The 24,671-nt window shown below is 42.7% G+C and overlaps 2 protein-coding genes across 3 annotated transcripts; one reads left to right on the plus strand and one right to left on the minus strand.

Annotated features, from left to right (window-relative positions):
• Positions 1–313: 313 nt before the first annotated feature.
• Positions 314–8,356, minus strand: slc13a5b (solute carrier family 13 member 5b). Of its 2 annotated transcripts, XM_079354798.1 has the most exons (12): positions 8,239–8,356; positions 7,142–7,270; positions 6,925–7,061; positions 6,469–6,689; positions 6,166–6,346; positions 5,958–6,080; positions 5,612–5,824; positions 5,411–5,517; positions 5,184–5,305; positions 4,347–4,508; positions 2,532–2,669; positions 314–1,612 (listed from the first exon to the last, which is right to left on the minus strand). In XM_079354798.1, the coding sequence occupies exons 1-12, from the start codon at positions 8,335–8,337 to the stop codon at positions 1,487–1,489; spliced, it is 1,758 nt and encodes a 585-aa protein (XP_079210924.1). In that variant the 5' UTR covers positions 8,338–8,356; the 3' UTR covers positions 314–1,486. The 2 variants fall into 2 exon arrangements, with proteins under 2 accessions (XP_079210924.1, XP_079210923.1); XM_079354797.1 differs by having other exon boundaries at positions 5,184–5,517.
• A 3,145-nt stretch (positions 8,357–11,501) lies between these two features.
• On the plus strand, positions 11,502–24,328 carry wdr81 (WD repeat domain 81). The gene is made up of 12 exons (XM_079354790.1): positions 11,502–11,870; positions 12,530–13,042; positions 13,388–16,923; positions 17,008–17,115; positions 17,219–17,418; positions 17,601–17,782; positions 18,018–18,183; positions 18,443–18,608; positions 18,728–19,558; positions 19,678–19,823; positions 20,015–20,197; positions 22,461–24,328. Exons 2-12 carry the CDS (start codon positions 12,681–12,683, stop codon positions 22,785–22,787), a joined length of 6,207 nt encoding a protein of 2,068 aa, XP_079210916.1. The 5' UTR covers positions 11,502–11,870; positions 12,530–12,680; the 3' UTR covers positions 22,788–24,328.
• Positions 24,329–24,671: the final 343 nt, after the last annotated feature.

Here is a 24,671-nt window from a genome sequence, read left to right on the forward strand (position 1 = left end):
TTAACCAAACAAGCATGTCTTTGGACTGTGAAAGATAGCGGGAGTTCCTGGAGGGAACCCACACATGCCCGGGGAGAACATGCAAATTCCACACAGAGAGGTTCTGTCCGATGGGAATTCAAACCAGGAACCTTCTTGCTGTGAGGAAAAAATGCTAACCTCTGGTTTACCATGCAGGCCAAAATAAAATTCTATTTTTTTTTTTTTTTGTCAAAGGGAAATGAGCTGTTTCCTATTCCATTTTTGTATCACAGGCAACAAAGACCTATTTTGTTTTGTACAGGGTACAAAAGCCTTTAATAAAAGATGGGCATTTGTTTCAGTCAAGAAAACATTTATTGCAATTCACACAGATATCATTATTGCAGTGAGTTACTTGGAAATGCAAGCACATAATGTATTGATCCGTAATGTCAAAAACAGAACTACAGTACAGTTTGTTTGTTTGTTCAAGGCACATATGTTTGATGCTATGTAATGAGAATACATTTAAAATTTAAACTGATGCTGAAACATTAACACATCACCATCAGCCCGGCCAAGGCAAGATTGTCAGCTTGGATACAAAAGGGGCAAAAGTGCATGTGTACCCGCGTCCAATTGTTTCTCTACAATACATTTGAGCCCATTATCTGTATATATTGAAATGAAAGAATTAGCCAACAGCCTGAGTTAAATTCAAAGAAAAACCCCAGTGTATAAAAAAAAAAGTCAACAAAACTCTTAAAATTCAATTGTTAAATAAAGTAAAAGGTGATTTTGACAAATAAATTACCAATAATAATAAAAGAACTTGTTGGGCATTACTTCAGTGTTATACTAAATGTAATGTACTGGATAATCATTTTTAATGTACACATTTGAATTGTTCTCTTATTTCTTGTTGAGAAATTAGTAGTTTGTTAGAAGTGGAGTAGTTTATTCCATAATAATTAGAAAAGAAGGAAATAATTACTACTGCAACATAAATACAACAAAAAAAGGACAGCATTTTTTGTATTGAATGTCTCAAAATAAAATTTAAAATACACAAGAGTATTGGGTGCAGTTTTTGAGTAAATGTGCCGAGTAAAGTCCATAAATTACACCGTTTGCATGGCCCATAGCTACATAATGAGTATGTAAAACATTTCTTAAAAATTTGACCTCAAAAAGAAGCCATTCCTTTGATTTCCTTTTTAGAGGAACTGAATGTTGTTGCAAAGTTGGCTTGTTATAATGATTAAAAGTCTCTCCATAAATACAATTTAAATTCTAAAAAAATATTTCATTTTTTAACAACTCTTCTTCCATCCTCAATGATATTTATCAACACCTTCTTTGACAAGCAACCGCAGATGTTAATGAAAACAAGCATTGAGGAAATCGTATTGTAGCAGCAATCAGATGCAGTCAACCACGTGATGTTGTCCCGTTGCTCTGACTGGAGGCACGTGAAGAGGGAGAGCAGGGTGTCTGTGGACCGTCTCTTATGACAGACCAAGGCTCATAACCCAGTGACGTTAGCCCAGACGGGGAATGAGTCCAGTTCAAACATGGCCTTGCCCCAGGTGTTGATGGCCAGTGTAATACATATGATGCCAATGATGTTCATCACTATTCCTGTCCTGGCCTGTAAAGAACAATTAGTTGTCATGTTAACGCACAGCTGGGCATTCCCTTTCAGACGTAGACACATACTAGTACACATACAGCTCCTAGGTCTCTCCATAGCTTTAAGTGAATGCATTCATCTTGTTAGGTTAGGTTTGTATAAGGAAACCTTGAAAAGTCTAACTTGCTCTGCTAAAAGGATAAGTTCCACTTTCCATCCACATCTGAACTCCACATTGTAACACATCAGATCTTATATTTAACTCAGAGGTGGATAAATAAGGTTCAAAGTTGCTGGTGGCCAGATTTTGTTACCTTTTGACAAAGCCAGGTTAGCTCTATTCTTATCTGCCAGCCTTCATGCAAAGTTAATCTCACAAGTACATAACATTGGTATGTTGGCATTTTGAATTACAGATAGCATTGGTACAGCTGTTTGAAGCACAAAAGTGGACAAACAGCTAAATATTCCATTGGCAAATGACATACATTAAAAATACCTTTACAGTACAGCTCTTGACAAAAAAAGAAAATCTGAAAATGTTCCATAAATCCAAGATTTGGGAAGGCACGTTATGCTAAGGTTTGCAAGGACAGGGTTGAATGCTAACATTAGCTGTTGTCACATGATGGCTAGAGTTATCGTCAGTTTTTCACTTTAAGTAATCAAATATGTTATTTTGCTTTTAAGTGTGGTCTGAAGAACCTTTAGAAGTTTACCATCTGTTCGTTTCAGTGGTTCATCAAAGGGAAACAGGGAAACAAAAAATGTCAGATACATCCCTTTCAATGGAAAATGGCCAGTATGTGAATACAAACGATGAACATGTAGTTCAGATAACCTTGCAGTTTTACAGTGACCCCAAACCGACCACTTTGCATGTTCAACATACAGTATAATTTACTGACCCAACACAACAAACTGCTGCTATACTCACCATGTCAGCAACTTTAAGGTATCCATAGGAGAAAACAATGGCATTTGGAGGCGTAGCAACGGGCAACATGAAGGCAAAAGAGGCACTTAGAGTACAAGGCACCATGACGTAGAGTGGATTCATTCCAATAGACTGAGCCTGCAATAATCACACAGAAAGATTCAACAGTCTGAGACAGGGATGAACATAGCCTTGATAACAAATCTTCCACTCCTACATTTGGCTAGTTTTTTTGCGACAGTAATCACTGACTCATAAGTCAGACTGAAATGTGTGCAATTCTGTGAGGAGTGAAAACTCTCATTAGGTGGGTGTAATTAAGATGTAATTCCTTCAAGCTTTGGGCTGAGTCATGGTATCTGAAATAGGAAAGGACTACATGTAGCGATAATAGCAGACTACTTACATAAAGAAAAAAAAAACATTACTCTGGAATTTGCTTCAGAATTACATATCCAACTGTACAGTACGTTACAAGTGAACAGTAATTTCTACTTCTCAAAATAAACAATGTTTGAAAAGATTTACACTTCACAGTAGCCCTTCAAATGTAGACAGTATATCAGCTTATGACAATGACAGTGACACAACAATGACAGTGTTTTGTGGTTTTGTTTGGATAAAATGCTAAAGATTCACTTGAGGGTTTGACACATAAAGTGACATACAGTACTGCAAGCCATGACTACCACTAAGTGTCATCCCTCCTCTTTGTGCTTCGTGTAACTGATTAGATGTTCTTTTCTTTCTGTCTTTTCTTTTAAACTCAATGTTCACACAAGGGTTGGACACCCTTGGGCACCCACTTGGCTATGTCCCCCATAAATATCTCTCTGAATGCCCCTGCTTGGCACCATCTTTCACAACCCAGCTTTGGCGTTCATTCGAGTGCTGGACTAGTGGGCACAGTAATGCTATTCTTCAGCAGCAGTGGGGTGGGCAGCATTACAAGGCACTGGGCTGAATTGGTGTGTTTGGCAGGTTATTAATGGGAGGAGGGGCCCAAGAAAGGGGACCAAACATATTCAGTCTGAATGACCAACTAGATGGGTGACCAAACAAGGGACAATCACTGTTGCCAATTCCACTTGTTATAAGCGATTTCTGTCTTTTATTATCTGTGCAGTTGATTGCAAAATACGTCACTCGGGTTGCAGGTTTTGGGGCTTTTTTTCTAGTGTAGTTGCTTTACTTTCCTTTACTCCCTGTATGAACCCCTACTAATTCTCTCCCCGCTCTCTACAATAAAGCGAAACACAAACGCGATAGTTAATTTGTCACAACCCTGTTGGTTCCCAGCCCCCCCCCCCACACACACACACACACACACACACAACTACACTTGACAGAGTGACACTGCCCAGGAATAAGTGGGGAAAATGTGGAAAAATGTGGTCATGTGTATCAAGTTTAAAAAGACAATTTTACTGTGTTTACTATTAATTTACTGTTACCAATGCAAACAAAAATAAATAAATGCATATGCATATATACTATCATCAAGTTGCCTCTCTTTTACACAATGTGGTAGGTTAGGTCACCTGTTGGACTTTATTTTATTTATTTGAGGAGCCAGGTCACTTATTTCGGGCTTGTTTTTATAGAGCTGGCTGCTTGTTTTCTCTCATGAAATCTGGATAATAGGCTGGCTCCCACGGAGTAGTCTCATTGCAGGGCTTCAATTGAGGACATCCGTTTAAAACAAGTCACACTATGTCACACTTCACCTCACTGAACCACGGCTGCTGAACATAATTGTTGGTCTCCTGCAGTCTGAGATCCTGCACACATTCTACTTTCTCCCTGAGAACTTACCATTGAGGCTAAGACAGGTAGGAAAAGCGTCGCTGTTGCCACATTACTGGTGCACTCTGTAAACGTAGCAATCAGCAGGCACAAGATGATAGCTATTGCCCAGGGAGGGATGCTTTGCAGGGGGGTCATTTGATCTCCCATCCACTTTGAAAGCCCTGATACCTACAAAGAATGTAAACATACAGTATACAGGGTTAAAGTCTCCTGTGGATATGTACACACTCTTCAAGATAGCAGATCATTATCAGCTGAGTTAGCGGCTCCTTTACTTTGAGCATAGTCTGATTCAGGGTTGTGAATCACACACATTATTATATCCAATTCAACTCAGTGGTGATTGCAGTGAAACAAATGCAGAGTACGAGGATTGCAGTTTAGAGAACATTAAAGCTTAATGGAAGAGGAAATATTTAGTTTGCATGCCAGTAATGTTTTTTCACTTCAATCTGAAAGTGAACTAAAAAACAAAGAATGAACTCCTTGTTTAAAGTTGGTTCGTTTGAATCAAGTTTGAATTTGATATTAATATTGATCAAACAAAAAGTATTAAAAAAAAAAGTTTGAATTTGACTAAATCTGCCCCTCACACTTAAATCCACTATAAATAAAGATAACTGCAGAATGAAAAACCATGGCATGACGATTGCTCAGAAAGACAATAAATAGTATAAAACACAGTTTGATCTCATAGACTTGTTTGGCAAATTTGAACACAGACAACAAGTAGGCCACCACCATCGGAAATAATTCTTATTGTATGATTAATGTCTTTTGGATGAATGTTACCATAGTAGTTATTAGCTACTTTGTGACATTGTGACTGTCACTTACACGTACCTCACTGCCCTTCGCCAGAGCAAAACCTCCTCCTAGAAGCAGCACAATGCCCCAAGGTAACTTCTTTTGGACAACCTTCCAGGTGATCAAACGTGGAGTTGGGCCAGCAGTTTGACGGGATACTACAGATCCAATAAATCCAATGTCATTACTGAACCATTGCACAATCTCTACCTTTGTTACAAGTGTCTGACAAGAAATTGTTTTCTCCTCAAAGGATGCCTCACCTGTGTCAAAACTATTAGACCTCCGACAACAGAAGCGTGGAGGTTTTGAGGGCAGAACAAACAGAAGAATGGCGATGAAGATTGCCACTGTGGCATCTGTCACATACCTGAGAAGTCAAGTGATAAAAGAAATGAAAGAACCCTGTACATTTGGCAAAAATGTTGGTAAAATAATGTGGCGAAACATTGGGCTTTACATACTCTGCTTTGGAGTTGAAGATGTGTGTGGCCCAGCCCTGAACAAAGCCTGGGTCCCTTGTGAACCACATCACTACCAGCAGGCTGAAGAGACCAAGGACACTGATCTCCCCGAACGACATTGGCCCCAGAAGACGATGCTGCTCTTTGATCACATTAAAGGCAGCAATGTCCTTATCTGTCTTCACATCCCCACAGCCCCATGTCTTCTTCACGCTGAAGGGATCACATGAGGAAAAAAATCTCTGTGTCACCTCTCCATTCACTCATGGTTATGATGCGGTAAAAACTTCTTGATGCAGTTTCAAGTCTGTCACTATAATTAGGCTTTAACCATCACCAAACTCACTTGAATCCCATGAAGAGAAACTGCAGCCAAAGCCAGGCCAACGTGAGCATGAGGATCATGTTTGGGAACGCAAAGCCGAACCAGGAGGCAAAGTTAATCACATCTCCATTTTCGGGAAAGAGTCTAAGGTAAACAACAAAGAGAGATTTTATAGGACGAAAATGAATGCGATAGAACATGACAGAACAATGCATGAGGAAATACTCACTGGTTCATCTGGCCTTTAAGCACAAGATTAGGGCCTGTTCCTGTTAGTGTGGCGGTGCCTCCGATGCTGGCAGCGTAACAAACGCACAGGGTCATCCCTTTACACATTCTCCGCCTTTCTGCTGCTTCCATCTGCTTGGCAGCCTCCACCGTGGCATCCAAGAAAGTCACAACCACTGAACCTTCGAATGTAAATCAAGAAGTACTACTACACTGTCTTGTTGGTAAACTCAAAGATTGTTTGGATGTACATTCTTTTGGCAAAACAGCGAGAGAATTGCACTTTAAGATAGCCATGGATCACCTTGTCCATCATTCTGCTTCTCTGTCTGTGGAGGCTGTTTAGTATCAGGCTCAGCTGTATGGTGCTGCTCCTCCAGGTTGAGTATCTGAGGTGTCTCTGCATCACTGTTGTTGAGCTGCTCCAGCACTGCTTGGACAATAGGCACCATCATGGCTGTGGTAGCAGTGTTACTTATCCACATAGACAAGAAGGCAGTGACACCCATGAAACCTAACATCAAGCTGTAAGGAAGATTTAAAAAAAAATGTTGAAGAGGTGATCACAATCACTTTACAACAAACTATAAAAAGAAAAAAGGAAAGAATTTATGACAGCAGTGAAAACCCTGAATGTAGTTTCCTTATCTATCTGATGTCTTTTATGACACGGTTGATTAGATAAGCTTTAGAAATTTAGCTAAAAGATAACAGACCTAACTGATAATCTACAGTGGAGGTGTGGAGTTATAGCACTCACAGTGCTGGACGTACACCAACGAAGAGCAGCACCCTTAAGGCAATGCGTTTGTGCAGATTCCAATGCTCCACAGCTACTGCAACCATTAGCCCCCCCACAAACAGCAAGTTTGTGTCTTTCAGGTACTGCATACACACCTGAGAGCACAGGGAAAGATGTTACTTGAAGAAGTACTTGCTTAGCAAATTCAGCACCCTGCTCCAGTTATTATACTTACGTCTTTGGATTGCATGATGCCAAACAGGGGGAATAAGAGAGCTGGAAGCAGAGCTGTTACAGCCAGAGGAAGGACCTCTGTGCACCAATAAACTGCCATCAGGATGATCACATAGGCACATTCTGCCTCCTGCATTGCAAACACAAAAATACCGTACATTAGGGGTCAGACCTGGAAAGATGCCATACAAGGTCTGAAAACATCTTCTTTGGCGATTGCATAATTTTTAATGGGATCATATGATGGTTCAAAGATTAACGATAACAGTGCTTGTTGTTCTATTGTCTTGTCAGTCACCTGTTTAAAGACTTGCTTAGATCATCCCTCTGAGCGAATTAAACACCAGTAAACAATATTTTTTTCACATTTCTATGTGTTATGTTTTGTTTGCAAATATATTTTTTAATCAAATATTTCAAACACAATTCTTCATTTGATATAATGTACCCTATACTTTTTGGCTTAAAGTTGTAAAAAGTAATTTGTCTTTTTATTGTGACCTCCCGGTGTTCCCCTCTTCGTGGCTGCTTTGCATTGAAGCCTGTGTCTAACATGCAGACAGCCTGCGTGCACATCTCCAACGTCACAGCAGCATACGTGAACGAATCCTTCTTCACTCGATGTTCCCACGCTGGAAATGACCCTTCATGTTAACAACAAAAGCGTTAAAATAACAAGACCTTAGAGGGGGTCATGCCTGGGGCAACACTGGACAGTGTTCATGCTTTTACAGCAAGTGCGTCGCGCGCTTCTGAGCAACAGGTGCACGAGAGACATAGTCCAAAATCTGAGTCGTTCATACGGCATTTTTGAGGTACAAAAAAAGACCGACTGCGACGAATACCAGTATGAATTAAATTGATTAGTTTATTAAAACTGCGGAAACATGCAGCTGAATTTAACCTCTAACTGAACTCAACAAATTGGCTATGTTGCTTTTTATATTTCGACAATTAGGCCCAACAGGCTATCTCTTAAATGATGTCGTGCGTTATTTAGGCTACCAAAAGTTGCCAGATTTTTTAAAATGTAGACAAACCGTGTAAATAATTGCTATTTTTGTTTTTAATTGTTTTATCCAATTAAGTTAGGCTTACCGATGTCCCGATGACTAAAGGCAGAGGAAGAAGAATGAATGGAGTCGAAAAAAGGATCAGCTCATTCTTAACAGAGCGAAGATATTTGAAGAATGCCATCCTGAAGGAAACCCGAGAAAAGAAGGCTTTCGCACCATGGACCGCGCTTTTGAGGCTCAGAGAAGAGGAGGAGGGGGGAGTCACACAGCAAATAACAGAGAAAGAGAGAGAGGGAGAGCGAGCGAGAGAGCGAGAAATGTGCAGGGTGCTCGCACCAAAACAAAGGGACTGACTAGATTATCTTTGAAGCCACTGAAAAAGGTCTTCCCTAACAAATAGGCCCACCCCCCACACCAGAACTTTTAAATACTATTAACAATGGGTTAATGAGCTGCATAAATTCCTCCTCTGAATGCCGATAGAATTGATTTACAGCCCTGACATAATCAGAGGATATGCCACAGATTGGTCTGTGAGACTCATAATCTATAGCCATAACATTTAATCTGAGGAAGGGAAAAACACAAGAGGGAGGAAAAATGCTAGGATTTGTGTCCACACCTGACTTCTCGAGGCTCAAGAATGCAATACAATTGCAATAAGTCTACTCATGAGGATTGTTGTTTGAGTCATTGCTGCTCCACCTCAGTATTTCGATAAACCAGAAATGGGTCACTTTTTAAAAAATCTGTATCAGAAAAAAAATCAAATAATAATATACATTTATTTGTAAAGCGCCCTCAGGTCAAATAGAAAATACAATCTATGCTTTGTGACCTTTATTGATTAAGAAACTCTTCTGGAAACGTTCATTTAATTTCAAATACATCTGTCAACAACACATCGGTTGATATTTTGAATAACTTTCCTTTACATCAAGCTTCTCTTACACTGTTGACATGTAGACACTTGTGTAACTTTCAGCATCTGTGCTTTGTGAAATTATAAATCAAAAATATGATAATCTACTTCAACAACACAACCATGAAAAGTCATAACCTTCGTTCTTTGCATGTTATGATAGACACAGACTTCAATACAATGCAGCCAAGGGGTACAAGAGGGTCATTTAGTATGACATTTGAAAATTCATTACTATCTTGCACACTTTCAAAGTTGTAGTTACCCATAAGGCAAAAAGTGTTTTTGTATGGTTTATTTAACAACATGTTAAGGAAATGCCTATGATATACTGTATATGCCATCCCCTTGTCCATGGGGTAAGGCTTGGCTTCCTCAAATGTAGGTCAAGATATTCTCTATAAATACATTTCTTCATAAACTGTGTTATTGTTTTGACTGCAATTTATATATTCCTTCATTGTGTAAGTCATAGAATTATCCTGGCTTTAAACGTAACCTTGTAGCCTACTGTCAGTGTTGTTTGGTTACATGGTGCTTAGTGTTCTTAATTCAACCTCTTATTTCGTGACACACCTTACATTTTGGTTCAAATGACTATTTACCAGTCAGTGGACAAAGTCATTTTTGGCAACTTAAAAAAGTATAGAGAAGATTCAACAGATTTGAAAAGATCTTTACGGTTTTTTTTGTCGGTGCAGTAGAAATGATGGCTTGGATATTTGTTTTTAACTTGTTTTATATTAAAAAAAAAAACCCAACAAACAATAGGTATAATCAAAATTATGTAGAAAACTGATAAAGTAAATACAACATAAAAAAGAAAAATCAACATCCTTCATTTATTTTAAATGCCTGAAAAGGAGTAGGAAGAAGTTAAAACTTAAAAAATCATGCTGGTAATATATTTGGCTGCACATTTTATTGAGGAACATCTGTAATTTGGAAATGTCAATACTTTGAACCACTGATTTTCCAAAAATAATGTTGCCGTATTATGTCACATCGGACGTGTCTGCAAGAATTTTGTAGTATACTGTCGGAGACATTATTTCAATGTGATGTTACACAATACAACACTGCAAATAGTCCTTCATTTGGACCAACCACTTTGTAAGTATCATGCATTCAGGCCTTTTGCAGGAATGCTTTTAAACCCAACCGACGCTGTGCTTTTGGACATGAAACATATTCTGCCTGGCAGTGCTTTAAAACGACTGTCAGCAGAGCCCAAGACATAATGAGACCTACTGAGCAAAGAATGTCATGTTCTTTGGCTGTGTACTTTCTGTAAAAGTGCTGATGCCAAATATGCTGCATTACGGTGGTATGAAGAATGAGGAAAGCTTTTAATTTGTGCCCCCTGTAATTGTGAATCTACTAAATTTGGGATTTTGACATGCATCACTGATGACTAATTTTGACCAATAAAGAAGACATGCAAAACATGTCATAATCAGAAGAGACCCTTTGATGAGTTTTGACAATAACTGAGCTAGATTAACATTGTACACATTGTTCACTGGGTTGGGACAGCCTTCTTTAGTGCTGTACAAAAAAAGAAAGAGATTTTCAACTTCAAAATTCTGGAATTGCAGGGTAGGACATTGCAAAACATAAAAAAAAAAAAATAGATAAATGAATATGTAAAACACTTAATATAATTTTAGATAGAACATTGACATGAGCTATGATGTGGAAAATGTCCTGATTCAAATGTTTCAGTCACGTTTAGCTTGCAGCCATGACATCACCGTCCACATTGATTGTAAAAGTAAAAGTGCACAACAGGACAGCCCTCAGGGGAATATCTCGAACGACTGAGACAAAGTTAGAGTCACTTAAGCGCAAATAAAAGTCACATGACTGAAAATTAACACTACAGGCTATATAGTTTCTGCACGATACTGCCGACAGATGTGTCTGTGAAATCACAGACATAACGCCACCTTGTGGAGATGACCCAGACTGCAGGAATAAAGTCCAGCAGGCCAAGTAAAAACACTCAGCCAAATTCAAGATTGTCTGTTTTGAAAGTAGGTTGTGCAATATGTCCAGTAGATTAAGATGGTTTTCCCACATAAATGTAGCCTATTGCATGAAAAGGAGAGACCAATTGCCTTTGCCTTGAGGGTATAATACAACTCTTTTCTTCGTAATAAATTCATTAGCTTTAAAAACTACTCCAAGTTTATTGTAGCAATCGCAGTCTCCCCTGGAGGCGTGGGTTCGAATCCCACTTCTGACACAGATTAGCCTTCCTGAATTTCCCTCGGGATCAATAAAGTATCTATCTATCTATCTATGAACCGTTTTTAAATGAATCTTAAAGTGTTTCCATTGTTTCTTTTTTTTTGTTTCCATTGTTTCACAACACTTGGCTGTCACTTCTCCTGCTACAGTACTGTCGACTGCCCACTTCTGCTTTCTCATAGCACCACCATGGAGGACTGTGAGATGTGTTTTATAGCAGGTCAGAGAGGAGGAAGTGGTCCTCTGGCTGCAGCAGCAGAGATCACATGAGATGGAGCTGCTGTTGTGTCACGTGAGGTGTCGTTTCTAAAACATGGCTCCAAATGGCACACAACAAAACAGCATCCAATGACTGAATGTCGCCTGTCTGCCGACAAGCTGCAGCGGACCTCAGAAATGGAGCTCGTGGTTAAATATGGAAGTTCCCTGCAGGATGTCATCGCTGAATAAAAACAAAACAGTACCAAATAATCATGAGTGAAGCGGGGCACTGTTAGCTTCATGCTAGCCTAGCTGTCAACTGCTACAAGTGTTGAGGGGTGAGTTGAACAATAAATAGTGTTTTCAGGAGCTGTTGTTTACCTGTACTTACAACTGATGACATTCAACCAGTGTGAATGCTCTTGTATAGACTTTGGGCCATGATATTAGTCAAAACACGAAACATTTTCTGCTTGTTTGCGTTGGGGCATCGCAACGTTAGCCACTTTGTTAAGCTAACTGTTAGCATTAAGTTGAAGCTAGTTAAAGAAATGTCTTAAGACTCTTACATCTCTTTCAACGTTTTGATATTTAAACTATTGCTGAAGGACACTTGTATGCTTTGTTTTTAAGTTGACAATACTGTCGATTACGATCATTATTTCTGCTGAATCGCTCACTTAGTTGCAGTTTAGACCACGTTTTAATACAACTATCCTATTATTGCTTACCTCCTTTCTGTGAATAATAGATTGTATTCGATGCAATGACTGATTGAATAGTTAAATATATATAATCCAAACTTAAAATTGGAGGCATTGAACTAACTTTCCACCAGGGGGCAGAGTAACTAGCTGATGGGGCAGAGGTAGTTCAGTCATGTGAGCTGAGCTCAAACTTCAGGGATTTAAAGAAGGACAATGAGTCATGTGCATTCACAAACATAACATTTTCATTGTATCTATTGCTGATCCAAATGTCCAATTATGCTTTTCAGTTTCCTCAGAGGGACAGACTGAAGAGGTGATTTAAACCCTATTTTGATGGGGTTTACATCGATATGAATGTCTAAAAGTCCACCTGGTGGAAGACAGTGAGCTGTGCGCAGCAGGACGTTGTGGGACTCAAACAGACATTCAAGACTCAACATGGATTGGCTGATGCTGGCAGTTGAGAAAGACTTGGGGATTGACCAAAGGCAGCAAGGCCCAGGTCCCCGTCCCAGGGAGATCATAGCCCTTGTTCCTACACGCTGGGCTATGGGCCTGAGGGAGAAGAAGGTCATGCGCTGTGCCCGCTTCGACAGCATCAGTGAGACTGAAATTAACACGTACCTTCAGTGCTCCCAGGCAAAGTTGCCTCCTGGTTGGACGCGAGTGTGCATTCAGGGCCTGAGGAAAAACAAGCTGACCTACAGATTGGCCAGAGACCCTTGCCATCAACTAATAGAATTTATGCCACAGGATTCTTATGTCAAAACCATGCAGTGTGTGTCGCATCACAATGTCAGGTAGTACAATTTTTTTGTGACACCTTTTAAGTGTGTATGGTTTTCTCTATTTGTGCTTAAGCTATATAAAAAGTAAACGTGCTGCCGTAACAATGATTCTTTGAATTAATTATAACCACTGTATGGGAAATAATGTTTTTTGTATTCATTGTTTGTTTGTTTTTTTCACATTTATGCTTTATCAATGAGCAGAGCATCTTTTCACTTTCCCTGTTAGTGGTGCTAATTTACATTTCAGCTTTAACACAGAGGTTTCTACTTCATCAGAGAATATTGCTGATAGATTTGTTGTCACTATAGGTTCCTGTCTGCTCACTTTTTTTGTCCCTTTTCATCGTCTTTCAGGAATCTGTGGCGGGAAGCTCATTTGAAACTTGTGCAGACGTATGCAGGACCTAATGAGCAGATGCATGCTGCAGCTGTAGATGCAGTCCGCTATGCTCTACAGAAACTTTTCAATTCCACATTTATCTCCCCTGAAAAAGTTTCACCATCCCTCTCTCCAGCAAGAGAGAAGGAGAAGGAAAGCTGCTTGCCATCGAGTTCATCTTGCAATTCTAAGTCTCAGCCAAACTATTTGTGTCCTAATGTCCTGCCTGCTGAGTGTCTGCTGGAGACAGCAGAGATGCTCTATGTGATTCTACCTTACACCCAGTATTCTCTCCATGACATTGTCTCTTTCAGCCCAGCCAAGCTCGCCAACAGCCATGCCAAAGTTTTGTTCATCCTCTACCAGTTACTAATAGCTCTCCAGGCATGTCATGATGCCGGTCTGTCTTGTGGAGAGCTCTCCCTGCAGGACATAGCAGTAGATGAGCAGCTCTGCAGCCGGCTGAAGCTCAACCTTGCACATTACGAGGATTTAGGGACAGAACGGGATGCAAACAGTGATGTCACAGGCAGACGAGTGCCAAAAAGCGTCATGCCAAGTGACAGTTCATGTATGAGCCAAGAGAACAAGATAATGTGCAAAGATTGCTTTGGTGAGCTCAAGACATTGGTCCTGGACTGGGTCCATGGGCGAGTCAGCAACTTCCGCTACTTGATGGAGCTGAACAAGTTAGCAGGACGACGAGAAGGGGACCCAAATTATCATCCAGTGCTTCCCTGGGTGGTGGACTTCACTGTGCCATTTGGTAAATTCCGGGACCTCCGAAGGTCAAAGTTCAGACTCACAAAGGGAGATAAGCAGCTGGACTTCACATATGAAATGACCAAAGAGGCTTTGGCTGCCGCGGTGGGCAATGGGGTCGGTGGAGGGGGTATGGGCGGAGACCTCAGTGGTTCTGTTGGAGCTGGTGGTACTGGACAGCCAGAGCACCTCCACGTACCTCATCACATATCTGATGTGCTCTCAGACATCACCTACTATGTCTATAAAGCCCGGCAGACACCCAAGTCAGTGTTGTGCAGCCACGTTAGATCCCAGTGGGAGCCGAATGAATACCCAGCCAGCATGGAGCGCATGCAGAGCTGGAGCCCTGATGAGTGCATTCCAGAGTTCTACACAGATGCCTCTATTTTCCGCTCGATTCACCCCGACATGCCAGACCTGGATGTGCCTTCCTGGTGCAAGTCGTACGAGGAGTTTATAGAGGTCCACCGGCGCCTTCTTGAGAGTAGAGAAGTGTCCCAGTATTTGCATCACTGGATCGATCTCACATTTGGCTACAAGCTCTCTGGCAAAGAGGCTGTCAAGGCTAAAAATGTGTGCCTGCACCTTGTGGATAACCACACCAATCTGACTACCTATGGTGTAGTTCAGCTTTTTGACCAACCCCACCCGCCACGCTTATCTTCTTCCCAGTATGCCCCAACAGAACCTCCTCTCCTTGGCCTTGCTGCTCTTAATGTGCCTTCTCTACACTTCCCTCAAATCAACACTGCAGCGGACGCCGTGGACGGTATGGTGCCCGAGTCCACAGGGTGTGAGTCCAGCGGCTGGACCATGGTAGACAGAGAGGAAGAGCTCGAACAAGGAATGGAAGCCCTCGATTCACTAACATCCACTTCATCCTGCGCTGTCCCACTGCCAGGCAATACTGCCGGGGGGAAAACTGGAGGAGAACACACAGCACTTACTGTATCGCAGTCCCCAAGTTCATTCCCTGGGGATTTAGCAGGTAGCATCGGCCCTGGTTTTCGCAGTGCCATGTTGCAAAGAGGCGGGGCTTCGAACAAAAAACACGGAGAGGGTAGTGTGACCGCCACCAATGCAGATGAAATCAAAGTGAGCCTCCCTGAGGGATTCAACGCGCTGCAGCCTTTGGAGGAGCTGGAGAAATTGAACAACTTCCTGGTAAAGAGTCTGCATGCCGAAGTATCAAGTGGCTGCATGAGAGACGACGTGATAATTGAATCCTTACCCTCTCTTACACGGCTGTACCAAAGGGACATGCAGGCCCTGGGTGTTCTCATCGCTGAGATATTCTATTCCTTCAAACTGCGGGGAGGGAAACCGGGAAACCCTCTCAGACAGCGTTTCCAAGCTGTTATGAAGCTCTGCTCTGCCAGCCTCCGTGATGTGCCGCTGTGTTTGCATCAGGCTCTGGAGACGCTGATACTAATAGAGAAGCACTCTGGAAATGCACATAAAGAAAAACCAGATTGCCCAAGTCCACTTCTTTTCAGATATGACCCGATCCGGGACGGTCTGCCTCCTCCAAACCCCTGTCAGCTATTGAACTCAATCACCACTCCCTTTCCTTTTCCTTCCTATTTTGCACCACTGCATCATTTTATCTTCTCCTACCACACGAAGATGGAGACTATGTGTAGTCTACAAGGAAGAGATATTGTCTTTCACCTATGGCAGCAACTTGAGACACTGTTGCGGGGTAACATCACAGCCGAGGGACTGGAGATTCTCTTGCCCTTCATTTTAGCCCTCATGCTTGAGGAGTGCACAGCCGTGTATGCCGCTTGGTACCTTTTCGAGCCAATATCTAGAGTGCTAGGCCCCAGAAATGCGAGCAAGTACTTGCTGAAGCCGCTGATCAACGTTTATGAAAACCCCCATTGCCTGCGAGGACGTTTCTATCTCTACACGGACTGCTTCATTCTGCAGCTCATCGTGCGACTCGGCCTGCAGGCTTTTCTGTCCAGCCTACTTCCCCACGTGCTGCAGGTCATCACTGGCTTTGAAAGCGGCAGCTCCGACTCCGGCGGGGAAGCTTGCAAAGGACTGAGGGGAGGCACGTGCAATCTCGGAGAGGAAGAGGAGGAGGACTTTCAGTGTGGCGAGCAGCGGTCATCGTCTGGGTCCGTCAGCGGCACTATGGGAGGCAGCAGTGGAGCCAGTGGAGGAGTTGGTGGCGTGGGAGACACGGGGCTGGTTGATTACTCCTCTGGCATCAGTCTCAATGACCAAGTGTTTCTCTCGGAGCCAGAAGACTTTCAAAACGGGTTCTATGTGAACAACGGTGCAGGGGTGGCTGCCGGGAAACAGCAGAGCCAGAACTCTGCAGCCAAGGAGCAAGATCAGGAGTCTCTAAGTGTGGGGAAACTCAGTGACAAAAGCAGCACAAGTGAGCTGTCGCTGGGTGATGGAGACTCAATGAGGGATCGTGCCAGTCTCAAGTCGGCTGACAGCAGCCAGGACCTTAAACAGGCCAGTGAAGGAGAGGAGGGAGGAGAGCTGGAGGAAGAAGAGGTGACCGAAACTAATGTGGGTCAAGAGGAGAGCGATGACCTCCCCGCTTACCAACTGGATCTCACACTCTCCGCTTGCACAATAGACACAGTGGCCACTCTCGAGGGCGAGTTTGTGAATGGAATGGCGCTGGACGAGACGGATAAAGACACTGCCGGAGAGCAGGGGGAAGAGGACGATCACGGTCCTTCGGATGAGTCGGAGGAGAAAGAGCAAAAGATCCTCTTAGGTGAGTGACCGACAGAGATTCTAGTGTGTTACTCATGTGTTCACTGATGGTGTCTAATGTCTTCAATCATGTCTCCACACACAGATACAGTCTGCAAAACAGTACGATGGCTGTCGGCAAAGCTTGGACCAACTGTGACGTCTCGATATGTAGCCAGAAATTTGCTGCGATTGCTCACAAACTGTTACATTGGTAAGCACATTTATTTGGTATTATTCATGCTCCAGAGTTTTGTTTTCCTTTTGTTCGTATGTTTTTTTTAAACCCTTCTTTGTCTCTCGCTGTCTTCCTATAGGACCTGAGAAGCACCAGTTTGTGGCCTCTTCAAATGAGGACAGCAGTCTGGGGAGTGTGGGATTGGGCAGTGTTTATGAGAAGAAGCCTGTCGTTGGTGACCAGACAGCAGGACCTGTTTTGGAGTGTCTCATCTACATAGCTCAACTGTATGGAGAACCTGTGCTCACTTTCCAGTACCTGCCTTATATCGGATATCTGGTAAGCAAGGAATAACCAAAAATGCGCACCAAAAAGTACTTGAACACAAAATCTTTTATTTGGCCTGTCAAGCTAGATTTTTTTTGTTGTTATGACAGAACTTTTCTATTTTTTCTAAATCTTATTTTTTCCTCTTTAAACTACATGTTTAAGATTGATTTAAAAAAAAATGTCTTCTCCAGGTTTGCCCCCCTTCCTCGCAGCGGCTTAACACACGGAAGGAGGCGAGCCTGCTTGGAGCCGTTGCACTCACACAGAAGATCATTGTCTTTCTCTCTGATGCCACTCTAATGGACATGCTGATGAAGATCAATCAGGATGTGCTCCTGCCTCTACTCGACCTGCTCACCACACCACGCATGGGGTAAATACCCAAGTGCGACCACTCACATGATCCAGACGTGTTGAAGATGTCTTACTTCTTACAGTGCATGTCAGATTTGAGAGGTTTGAATAGAATAGCTGTGTGTTTTATTCATCAGTGTTTATAATTGTACATATGCGTCATCCTATTTTGTGTCACTGAACAGAATGTCATCATCTGCAGCAACTTTTCACACTTACCCTCTGGATGTTTGTATCCGTCCTGCTGTACTCAGGTTCCCCAGCGGGGTGCAGACTCGCACTGCTGTCTGTCTGAAGACTCTGAGCCTGATGGCTCTCATCTGTCTGCGCATAGGGAGGGAGATGGTGCAGCAGCATATGGCTGACACTCTGTGTCGATTCTTTGCCGTTTTCTCTCTGCTGCAATCTCTGCAGCCCCAGGTATGCACCCACAAATTCGAAAACAAAAAAAGGATTGACATGCGCGTTGTCAGGTTTATCTCCAGCATACTTTCAACACTCACATCTGTCCGAAGAAATAAAAGACAACAGCAGATTAGATAAGGATTAAGGAGACAGAAACTCTCTGATAGTAAGCAAGTGCATGACTTTGTTAATGTGGCAGGATGTTGTTGGTTTTTGTTGCCTCTTCGTTTTGTTAATACACTGTTGTGCTGATGTGTGGATTTTTACACTGTAGCTTGAAAGCGCCCCTCACAGGATGGTGGGAGAAGTCGCGGTTGTGGACGTCTGCACGGCTGAAGGGTTGAATGTGACATATGAGTTGGGGGTGTTGGAGGAGCTGCAGACTGTGTTTAACCCTGAGATGGCCCATGCCTCCTACATCCCCTTCTACTGCCTCATAGGTAGGGGACCCCTCCACGTTCTGCTCCGAACAGAATACCCCGTTCGGCAGGAAGAAGGCAATATACTCTTGTGTTACTCCTCAGTGGTACAAAATAAGCTCTGTTGTGATTTTCTTTAGGTGACGTGGCAATTCGGAAAGTGGTCCCAAACCACGAGCTGGTGTGGCAGTTAGCCCAGTCTTACCACCAGAGCGTGAGTCAGGTGAGTCCAGGGACAAACCTGGCGGCAACATCGAAAGTCGACCTACCTCCGTCCTCTGCGGGTCTCTCATCTGCCTTTGGGAGACGTGTGGGTGGAAGCCCGTTCCCCGCCCCCTCTACCACCTCCACCCAGCTTGGTGAAGCCCTCCCTGAGTCGGGCACCTTTGGGAGCCACCTCGTAGGAAACCGTATCCAAGTGTCCCGGGACAATGATTTTGATGGGAGCTCTACATTAGGCTTGGCCAGCTCTTGGGGGCGCACCAGTCACATCACACCAATCATCACCACATCTTCCACCTTCACCACTTCATCCGTGGGCACAGCGTCCTTTTCCTCGTCCTGGGTGGCAGACCCCACCCCAGAGGACAGCGCCCTGAAGCAGGAGCTGCCTCGCAGTGGCCGCTCGCTGCAGGGAAACTGGCTGGCCTACTGGCAGTATGAGATTGGCCTAAACCAGCAGGATCCACATTTCCACTTTCACCAGATCCGATTGCAGAGCTTTCTGGGTCACTCGGGCACCACAAAGTGTTTGGCACCGCTGGCTGGGGAGGATTACTTCCTCTCTGGTAGTAAAGACAAGACTGTGAAGCTTTGGCCCCTCTATAACCACGGCGATGGAACGCAGGAGGTCGAGCCCAGGCTGACGTATAATGACCATCGAAAGTCAGTCTTTTACGTCGGACAGCTGGAAGCTTCACAGGAAGTCGTCAGCTGTGATGGCACAGTGCACCTCTGGGACCAGTATACTGGTAATTTTTGATAAGACCAGTGCAGTCTAAAAGTTTCACGTATGGGATAGTTAAAGAATATTAAATTCAAATGACAAAACTCAAGCTCCCTCTCTAATGACTCTATCTGTCGTCTGCAGGGAAGCAGATCCGCTCATATGAAGCCGTGGACGGGAAGAATCCCATCACAGCTGTCACCACCATGCCAGCTCCACATTGCAGTGTTGTGTTTGGCAGCGCAGATTCTGTTCTCCGCTTCATTGATCCCCGCAAACCAGGATTGCAGGTTGTAATTTCACTTAGCAAGCTCATTCTGGCGAGACCCAATCCATAAAACATCAGCTAATTAACAATGATTACTGTGTTTTACAAAATGGAAGCTTTTCTTTTTCTTTTTTCTTTTTTTGACATTCTGCCCACGATAGTTAATTCAGCTCTGACATTGACAAATCTTTCCTCTCCCCCGTGTGTCCGCAGCATGAATTTCGCCTTGCATACAACAATGTGAGCGCTGGGCTCATCCGCTACCTGGCAGTGAGCCCCTCGGGGCGCACGGTGGCTGCAGGTTTCTCATCTGGCTTCATTGTTCTGCTCGACGCACGCACTGGACTCATTCTGAAGGGCTGGCCTGCTCACGAGGGAGACATCCTCCAAATGAAGGTATACTGTGAGAACGTGTGGGTAGTTACCTTTCATCTCTTTCACTCCATCGGGGGTTATTTTAACAGCGTCATTGGTGTGTGATTTCAGAAGTCACTTCTGGAATTTGATTTTGTAATTAGAGTAAAACTGATTCAAAGTAGAGTTCGAGGGAGAGTTTATAGATGATGATACAAAAACACCAAAGAAGAAGCTGTGTTAAAAAAAACAGGAGAAACTGAGTGAGTCAGGGAAAAGTAGAAAAGCGTTGACTGTGTTAAAGAAGGTAAGGAGAATGGTGGCTTCTTGGTTTGTGAAACCTGAATTATTTAGAATGTCCAGCAGAGGGCCACTTGACTAGTTTGACAACACAAAAAGTGTTCATGTTTGAATGCAAACAGATGAGAAAATGCTCCTCCTTTTGGAGTAGATTTGTTTGCTCAGATAATTAAATGACAATGGAGTATAGTGTTTGAATTATTCTTAAAAGTCTTCTTCAACACAGCAGGGTTGTTTTGTAAATCCTGGTCATGCCTGAGGATGAAGCAAGATGTGCTTAAGTGTTTTGCAATCTGTGATTTTACAAGACACGACCACAGCCAGGAGAGGGAGAGAGCGTCGTGTCTGTCCCTGTCGGTGTCTTTATTTCAAATTCAGTGTATTTATGTCATAAAAACTCCTTGTGGGTAACTTCTGATACTTCTTGTATGGATTGATTTGTCTATCCAGGACTGTTTACAGAAACATCCGGGATAGAGTCCACATACTAACTTCTCCTAGCTGCGACAAGTAGCCGTGCCCAATACTGTGTTTCCCAATAACGGGGTTGACATTCTCGTGGGACTTGTTACCGGTCAAGTTGTTTACATGAGACGTGGGCTGAACACGGGGTCACTCAGTGAGTCACAGAAATGGACAACTGCTCAAACTTTGTGTTCTGCCTGATAGATTGCAGCCAAGTGGAGGGCAGTTAATCCCCCATGACTGCACGTACCTATTGAGTTAGAAGTATATCAAATATCTTCTGCATTTTAAGGAGTCCGAGGTGGACACTCAGCGCTTTAGGGTAACCAGAGGGAAACTTTTTTTTTTTTTTTTTATGTCCACATGTGGAACTCACAAACTCAACAGTTTACATGAATCCCCTTTTTTTTTTTTACTCTTCTCTGTGCTGGATCTTCTCCAAACAACCCAAACTATATCCATCCTGTATGTCTGACCTACACTGGCTTATTATTATAATCATATTTTTTTTGCTTACATCTTTCTGATAGAGCTGACACCTATCCTGCACTGACAAAAGCTAAAACGTAGCTTTACAACATGTAGGTTTTCAGTTGTGAGGAAGGGGGATAGAGCTGTTTGTTGTAAATATACTGTACGTTCTTCCTTTAGGGGTAATTCACTCTCATGTAGATCTCAACCTGGGCTTTTAGGGGATATCAGTGCTTTCCAAGGAGATCGTTTTAAGGTATTACGTTCTTAGTCGACATCACGGAGTCAAGCCGGAAGGTGTGGCTGTACTCTCAAGTAGTCGTGTGATAAATATTCAAAAAGACGATCAGCCAGGTGGAGATATTTCGACTGGAAGAGTAGAGGTGAATACCAAGTGTAGCAGAGAGGGGGAAAGTTGTACCCAGCAGATCTGTTGTCAACAGAGCGCAAAGATTAGCAAACTTTATTTAACCCCAAACGAGGTCAAGGATTGTAGCTCTAGTTTTAAAAGCACAAGTTTAGGCAAATATGGACACAGGTTACTCATTAGAAAGACGACAGCGGCTCTCATTGGCACATTCGTTTTGACTCAGACTTCCGACGGGGGACTCGTTCATGTTGAGCTGGGGGACTTCAAAAACAAATTAACTTCATGTTTAAAAAGAAAAATGGGAAGATCTTGTTTGGGGTTAGTTTTGTAGTAAATGTTTTCTGATATAAAATGACTCGGCTAAAAGTGGGAAGTCAGTGGGTACCTGAAGAAGAAGTGCTTGAGAGTGAGTCAGTGAATGTCAACAGTACGGCTAAGGACAGGAAATAACACGTATACATGTGACCAGCAGCCTCTCATACCTGTCTGAATATGTTTGTGCCATGTGATTGTACGCTATCATTAGTCCAAATCAATGTCATGTGATCAAGTGATGTGTCTCTTATTAGTTCATGTTTTAATATTTTGGGGTTTGACCATTGAATGGCATCGTGTGACACTTACATAACACGAGGCAATGCTTACTGGGAAACTGTCGCTCCACACTTTTTGTGACCTCCTTGTTTTGTTACATTTCAGGCTGCAGAGGGAAACTTGGTCATCAGCTCCTCCACCGACTACACACTCAGTGTTTGGAAAGACCTGGAAAACAAGCCTCTTCGCCAGTACAGGTCGCAGTCGGACCCCATCCACGCCTTTGACCTTTACGGCCCAGAGATTGTAACCGGGACGGTGGCTAACAAGATCGGGGTGTACTCCATGTGGGACATCTCCCTCAGCCCTGTTAGCAGCACCAAGCTGAGCTCGGAGAACTTCCGCGGCACTCTGACCAGCCTGGCAGTCCTGCCCACCAAGAGGCTCTTACTGCTGGGCTCTGAGAACGGCGCCATCCGGTTGTTAGCTTAGGAAATAAAATCAACGGCTCCCAGATACACAAAAACAGACTTACCACTGACCTCCAAAGTGTCTTATTGGTGAACACATGCAGGTGTCTGAGCTCTTTGTCCCGTCCACTGAGCTTGAGGTCAGCTGTACGCTGAGGCATTTTTCCAGCTCCTCTAAATTGCTTTTTGAATGAAGCAGCACAAGTAAAGGCATCGTATAAGCTACACGTGTCTGAATCTTGCACCAAATTGGATTGACAGGAAACGTGTGTGAAGCACTTACCATTTATCATGTACAGAAGATCCCATGATTTTGTTCTAGCCTCCAGATGTATAGATAGTATATATTAGGAAATTCTTATCTTGACAAGGTCATTTGTTCTTTTGACGAGGTCAGTCGTTCTGTTCAAACGTATGAATTAGAAGAAGCGCTCAGGAAGGTGGGACCAACACGGTTCTTATGTAGTGTTTACACTTTCCAAATAGATGCATAACAACACCAAAAATACATCGACCTCCACTTTCATTTCCCTCGATGTAAGAAGACATGCGTATCCAAATGCACTGATTAAACTATGCAGTATTTGTAGGTCAAATCCTCTTTCTTATTTTTTTGTGCGTGTTAGAGTCATTGTGTTTTTTTCATGAGGTTTTTTCCCGCAGATGAATTGTTTATACGTCACTCTCGATTCAGCTGTTTGGTGGACAGTGTAGGTGCATCCTCCCAAGTGTGGAGACGCTTCAGCCGTTGTCATATTACAAAAGTCAGTTAGTGATGCACAGCCTTTATTATCCTGCACAAGTATGGCCTGAATCGGAACAATTCTCACTCAGATTTTAAAGACTGAATGTTTTTAGCCACTAATAAATTACTTGAAGTTGCTTTGGGATTTTTAAACTTTGTTTAGAGACTCTTTGTTTAGCAGTCAGAACCTGTAGCAGCGTTGTACTGGGAGTGTGTGGCAGATTCCACTTTGACTGGGTTTTCCCACTTTGTCACTTCTGAAAAAAGAAGCTAACATAAATCCAATGCCAAGATGAGCACTTTTCTATTTTAACATAGGTTACTGCATACACATTTGTTGAGGAAAAACATAGAAAAAACTGTAAATCAATCCAAAAAAAAAAGAAAAGAAAAAAAAGTCGTTAAAGTTGCTCTGTATGTGTAGTACAGCTGAGATTTTTGCTCCTGACAGCCAGCTGGAATCTGTTTAAGCTTTCAAAGCCCTTTAGCATCTGTTAACCTCAGCCCTTTATATGAGTTCTTCATGGTGTAAAAAAGCCTAATTTTTGTAATTATTCGCCCAATGCCTAACATGCTCTGACAAGTGTACTACATCTTTTGATATGTTCTGTTATTTTGTAAACTTGGAGTTCAAGATCAGTAATCATAAAAGAACAAACTTTGTAAAGAAAAAAAAAAAAACCCAAACAAAACTAAAGGACATTTGTAGCAGCAAGATTGGCTAAAAATTGTTCCAGCATCTCTTTTATCAGTTTATGAAAGGTCCATGAAAATGCCTATTTATTAACTGGATTAATAATAAAAAAATGCTCCTAGTGTCCCAGTTGTTGTGTGTGATTCATCTGCATTCATCCTGTCTCCCAGCCTGCTTTCAAATCGTGGTTGGGTCACTAGGGCTCCGATTGGACAAAGTCCCCTTTTGTGTTTGTCCACAGCTGTCATGTGATGTACAACATATCACTTTTTAAGTGTTGAGGGAGACCCAATCAAGCAAAAATGATACCTTTTCTCTTTTAATCTTTCCCTGACTTGTGTTTTGGTCATTACCGAACTCTGAAGTTTTCTAGATGGAGCGGTCATGTGTCGCTCTGTTCTGTGAAGTTGGAAACAAAACGTTTTCTGGGAAGCGTGGGCTTGTGTTCTCTGACGTGATGTGCAACT

This window comes from Symphodus melops (genome assembly GCF_947650265.1).
Source record: "Symphodus melops genome assembly, chromosome: 10".
NCBI lineage: Eukaryota > Metazoa > Chordata > Actinopteri > Labriformes > Labridae > Symphodus > Symphodus melops.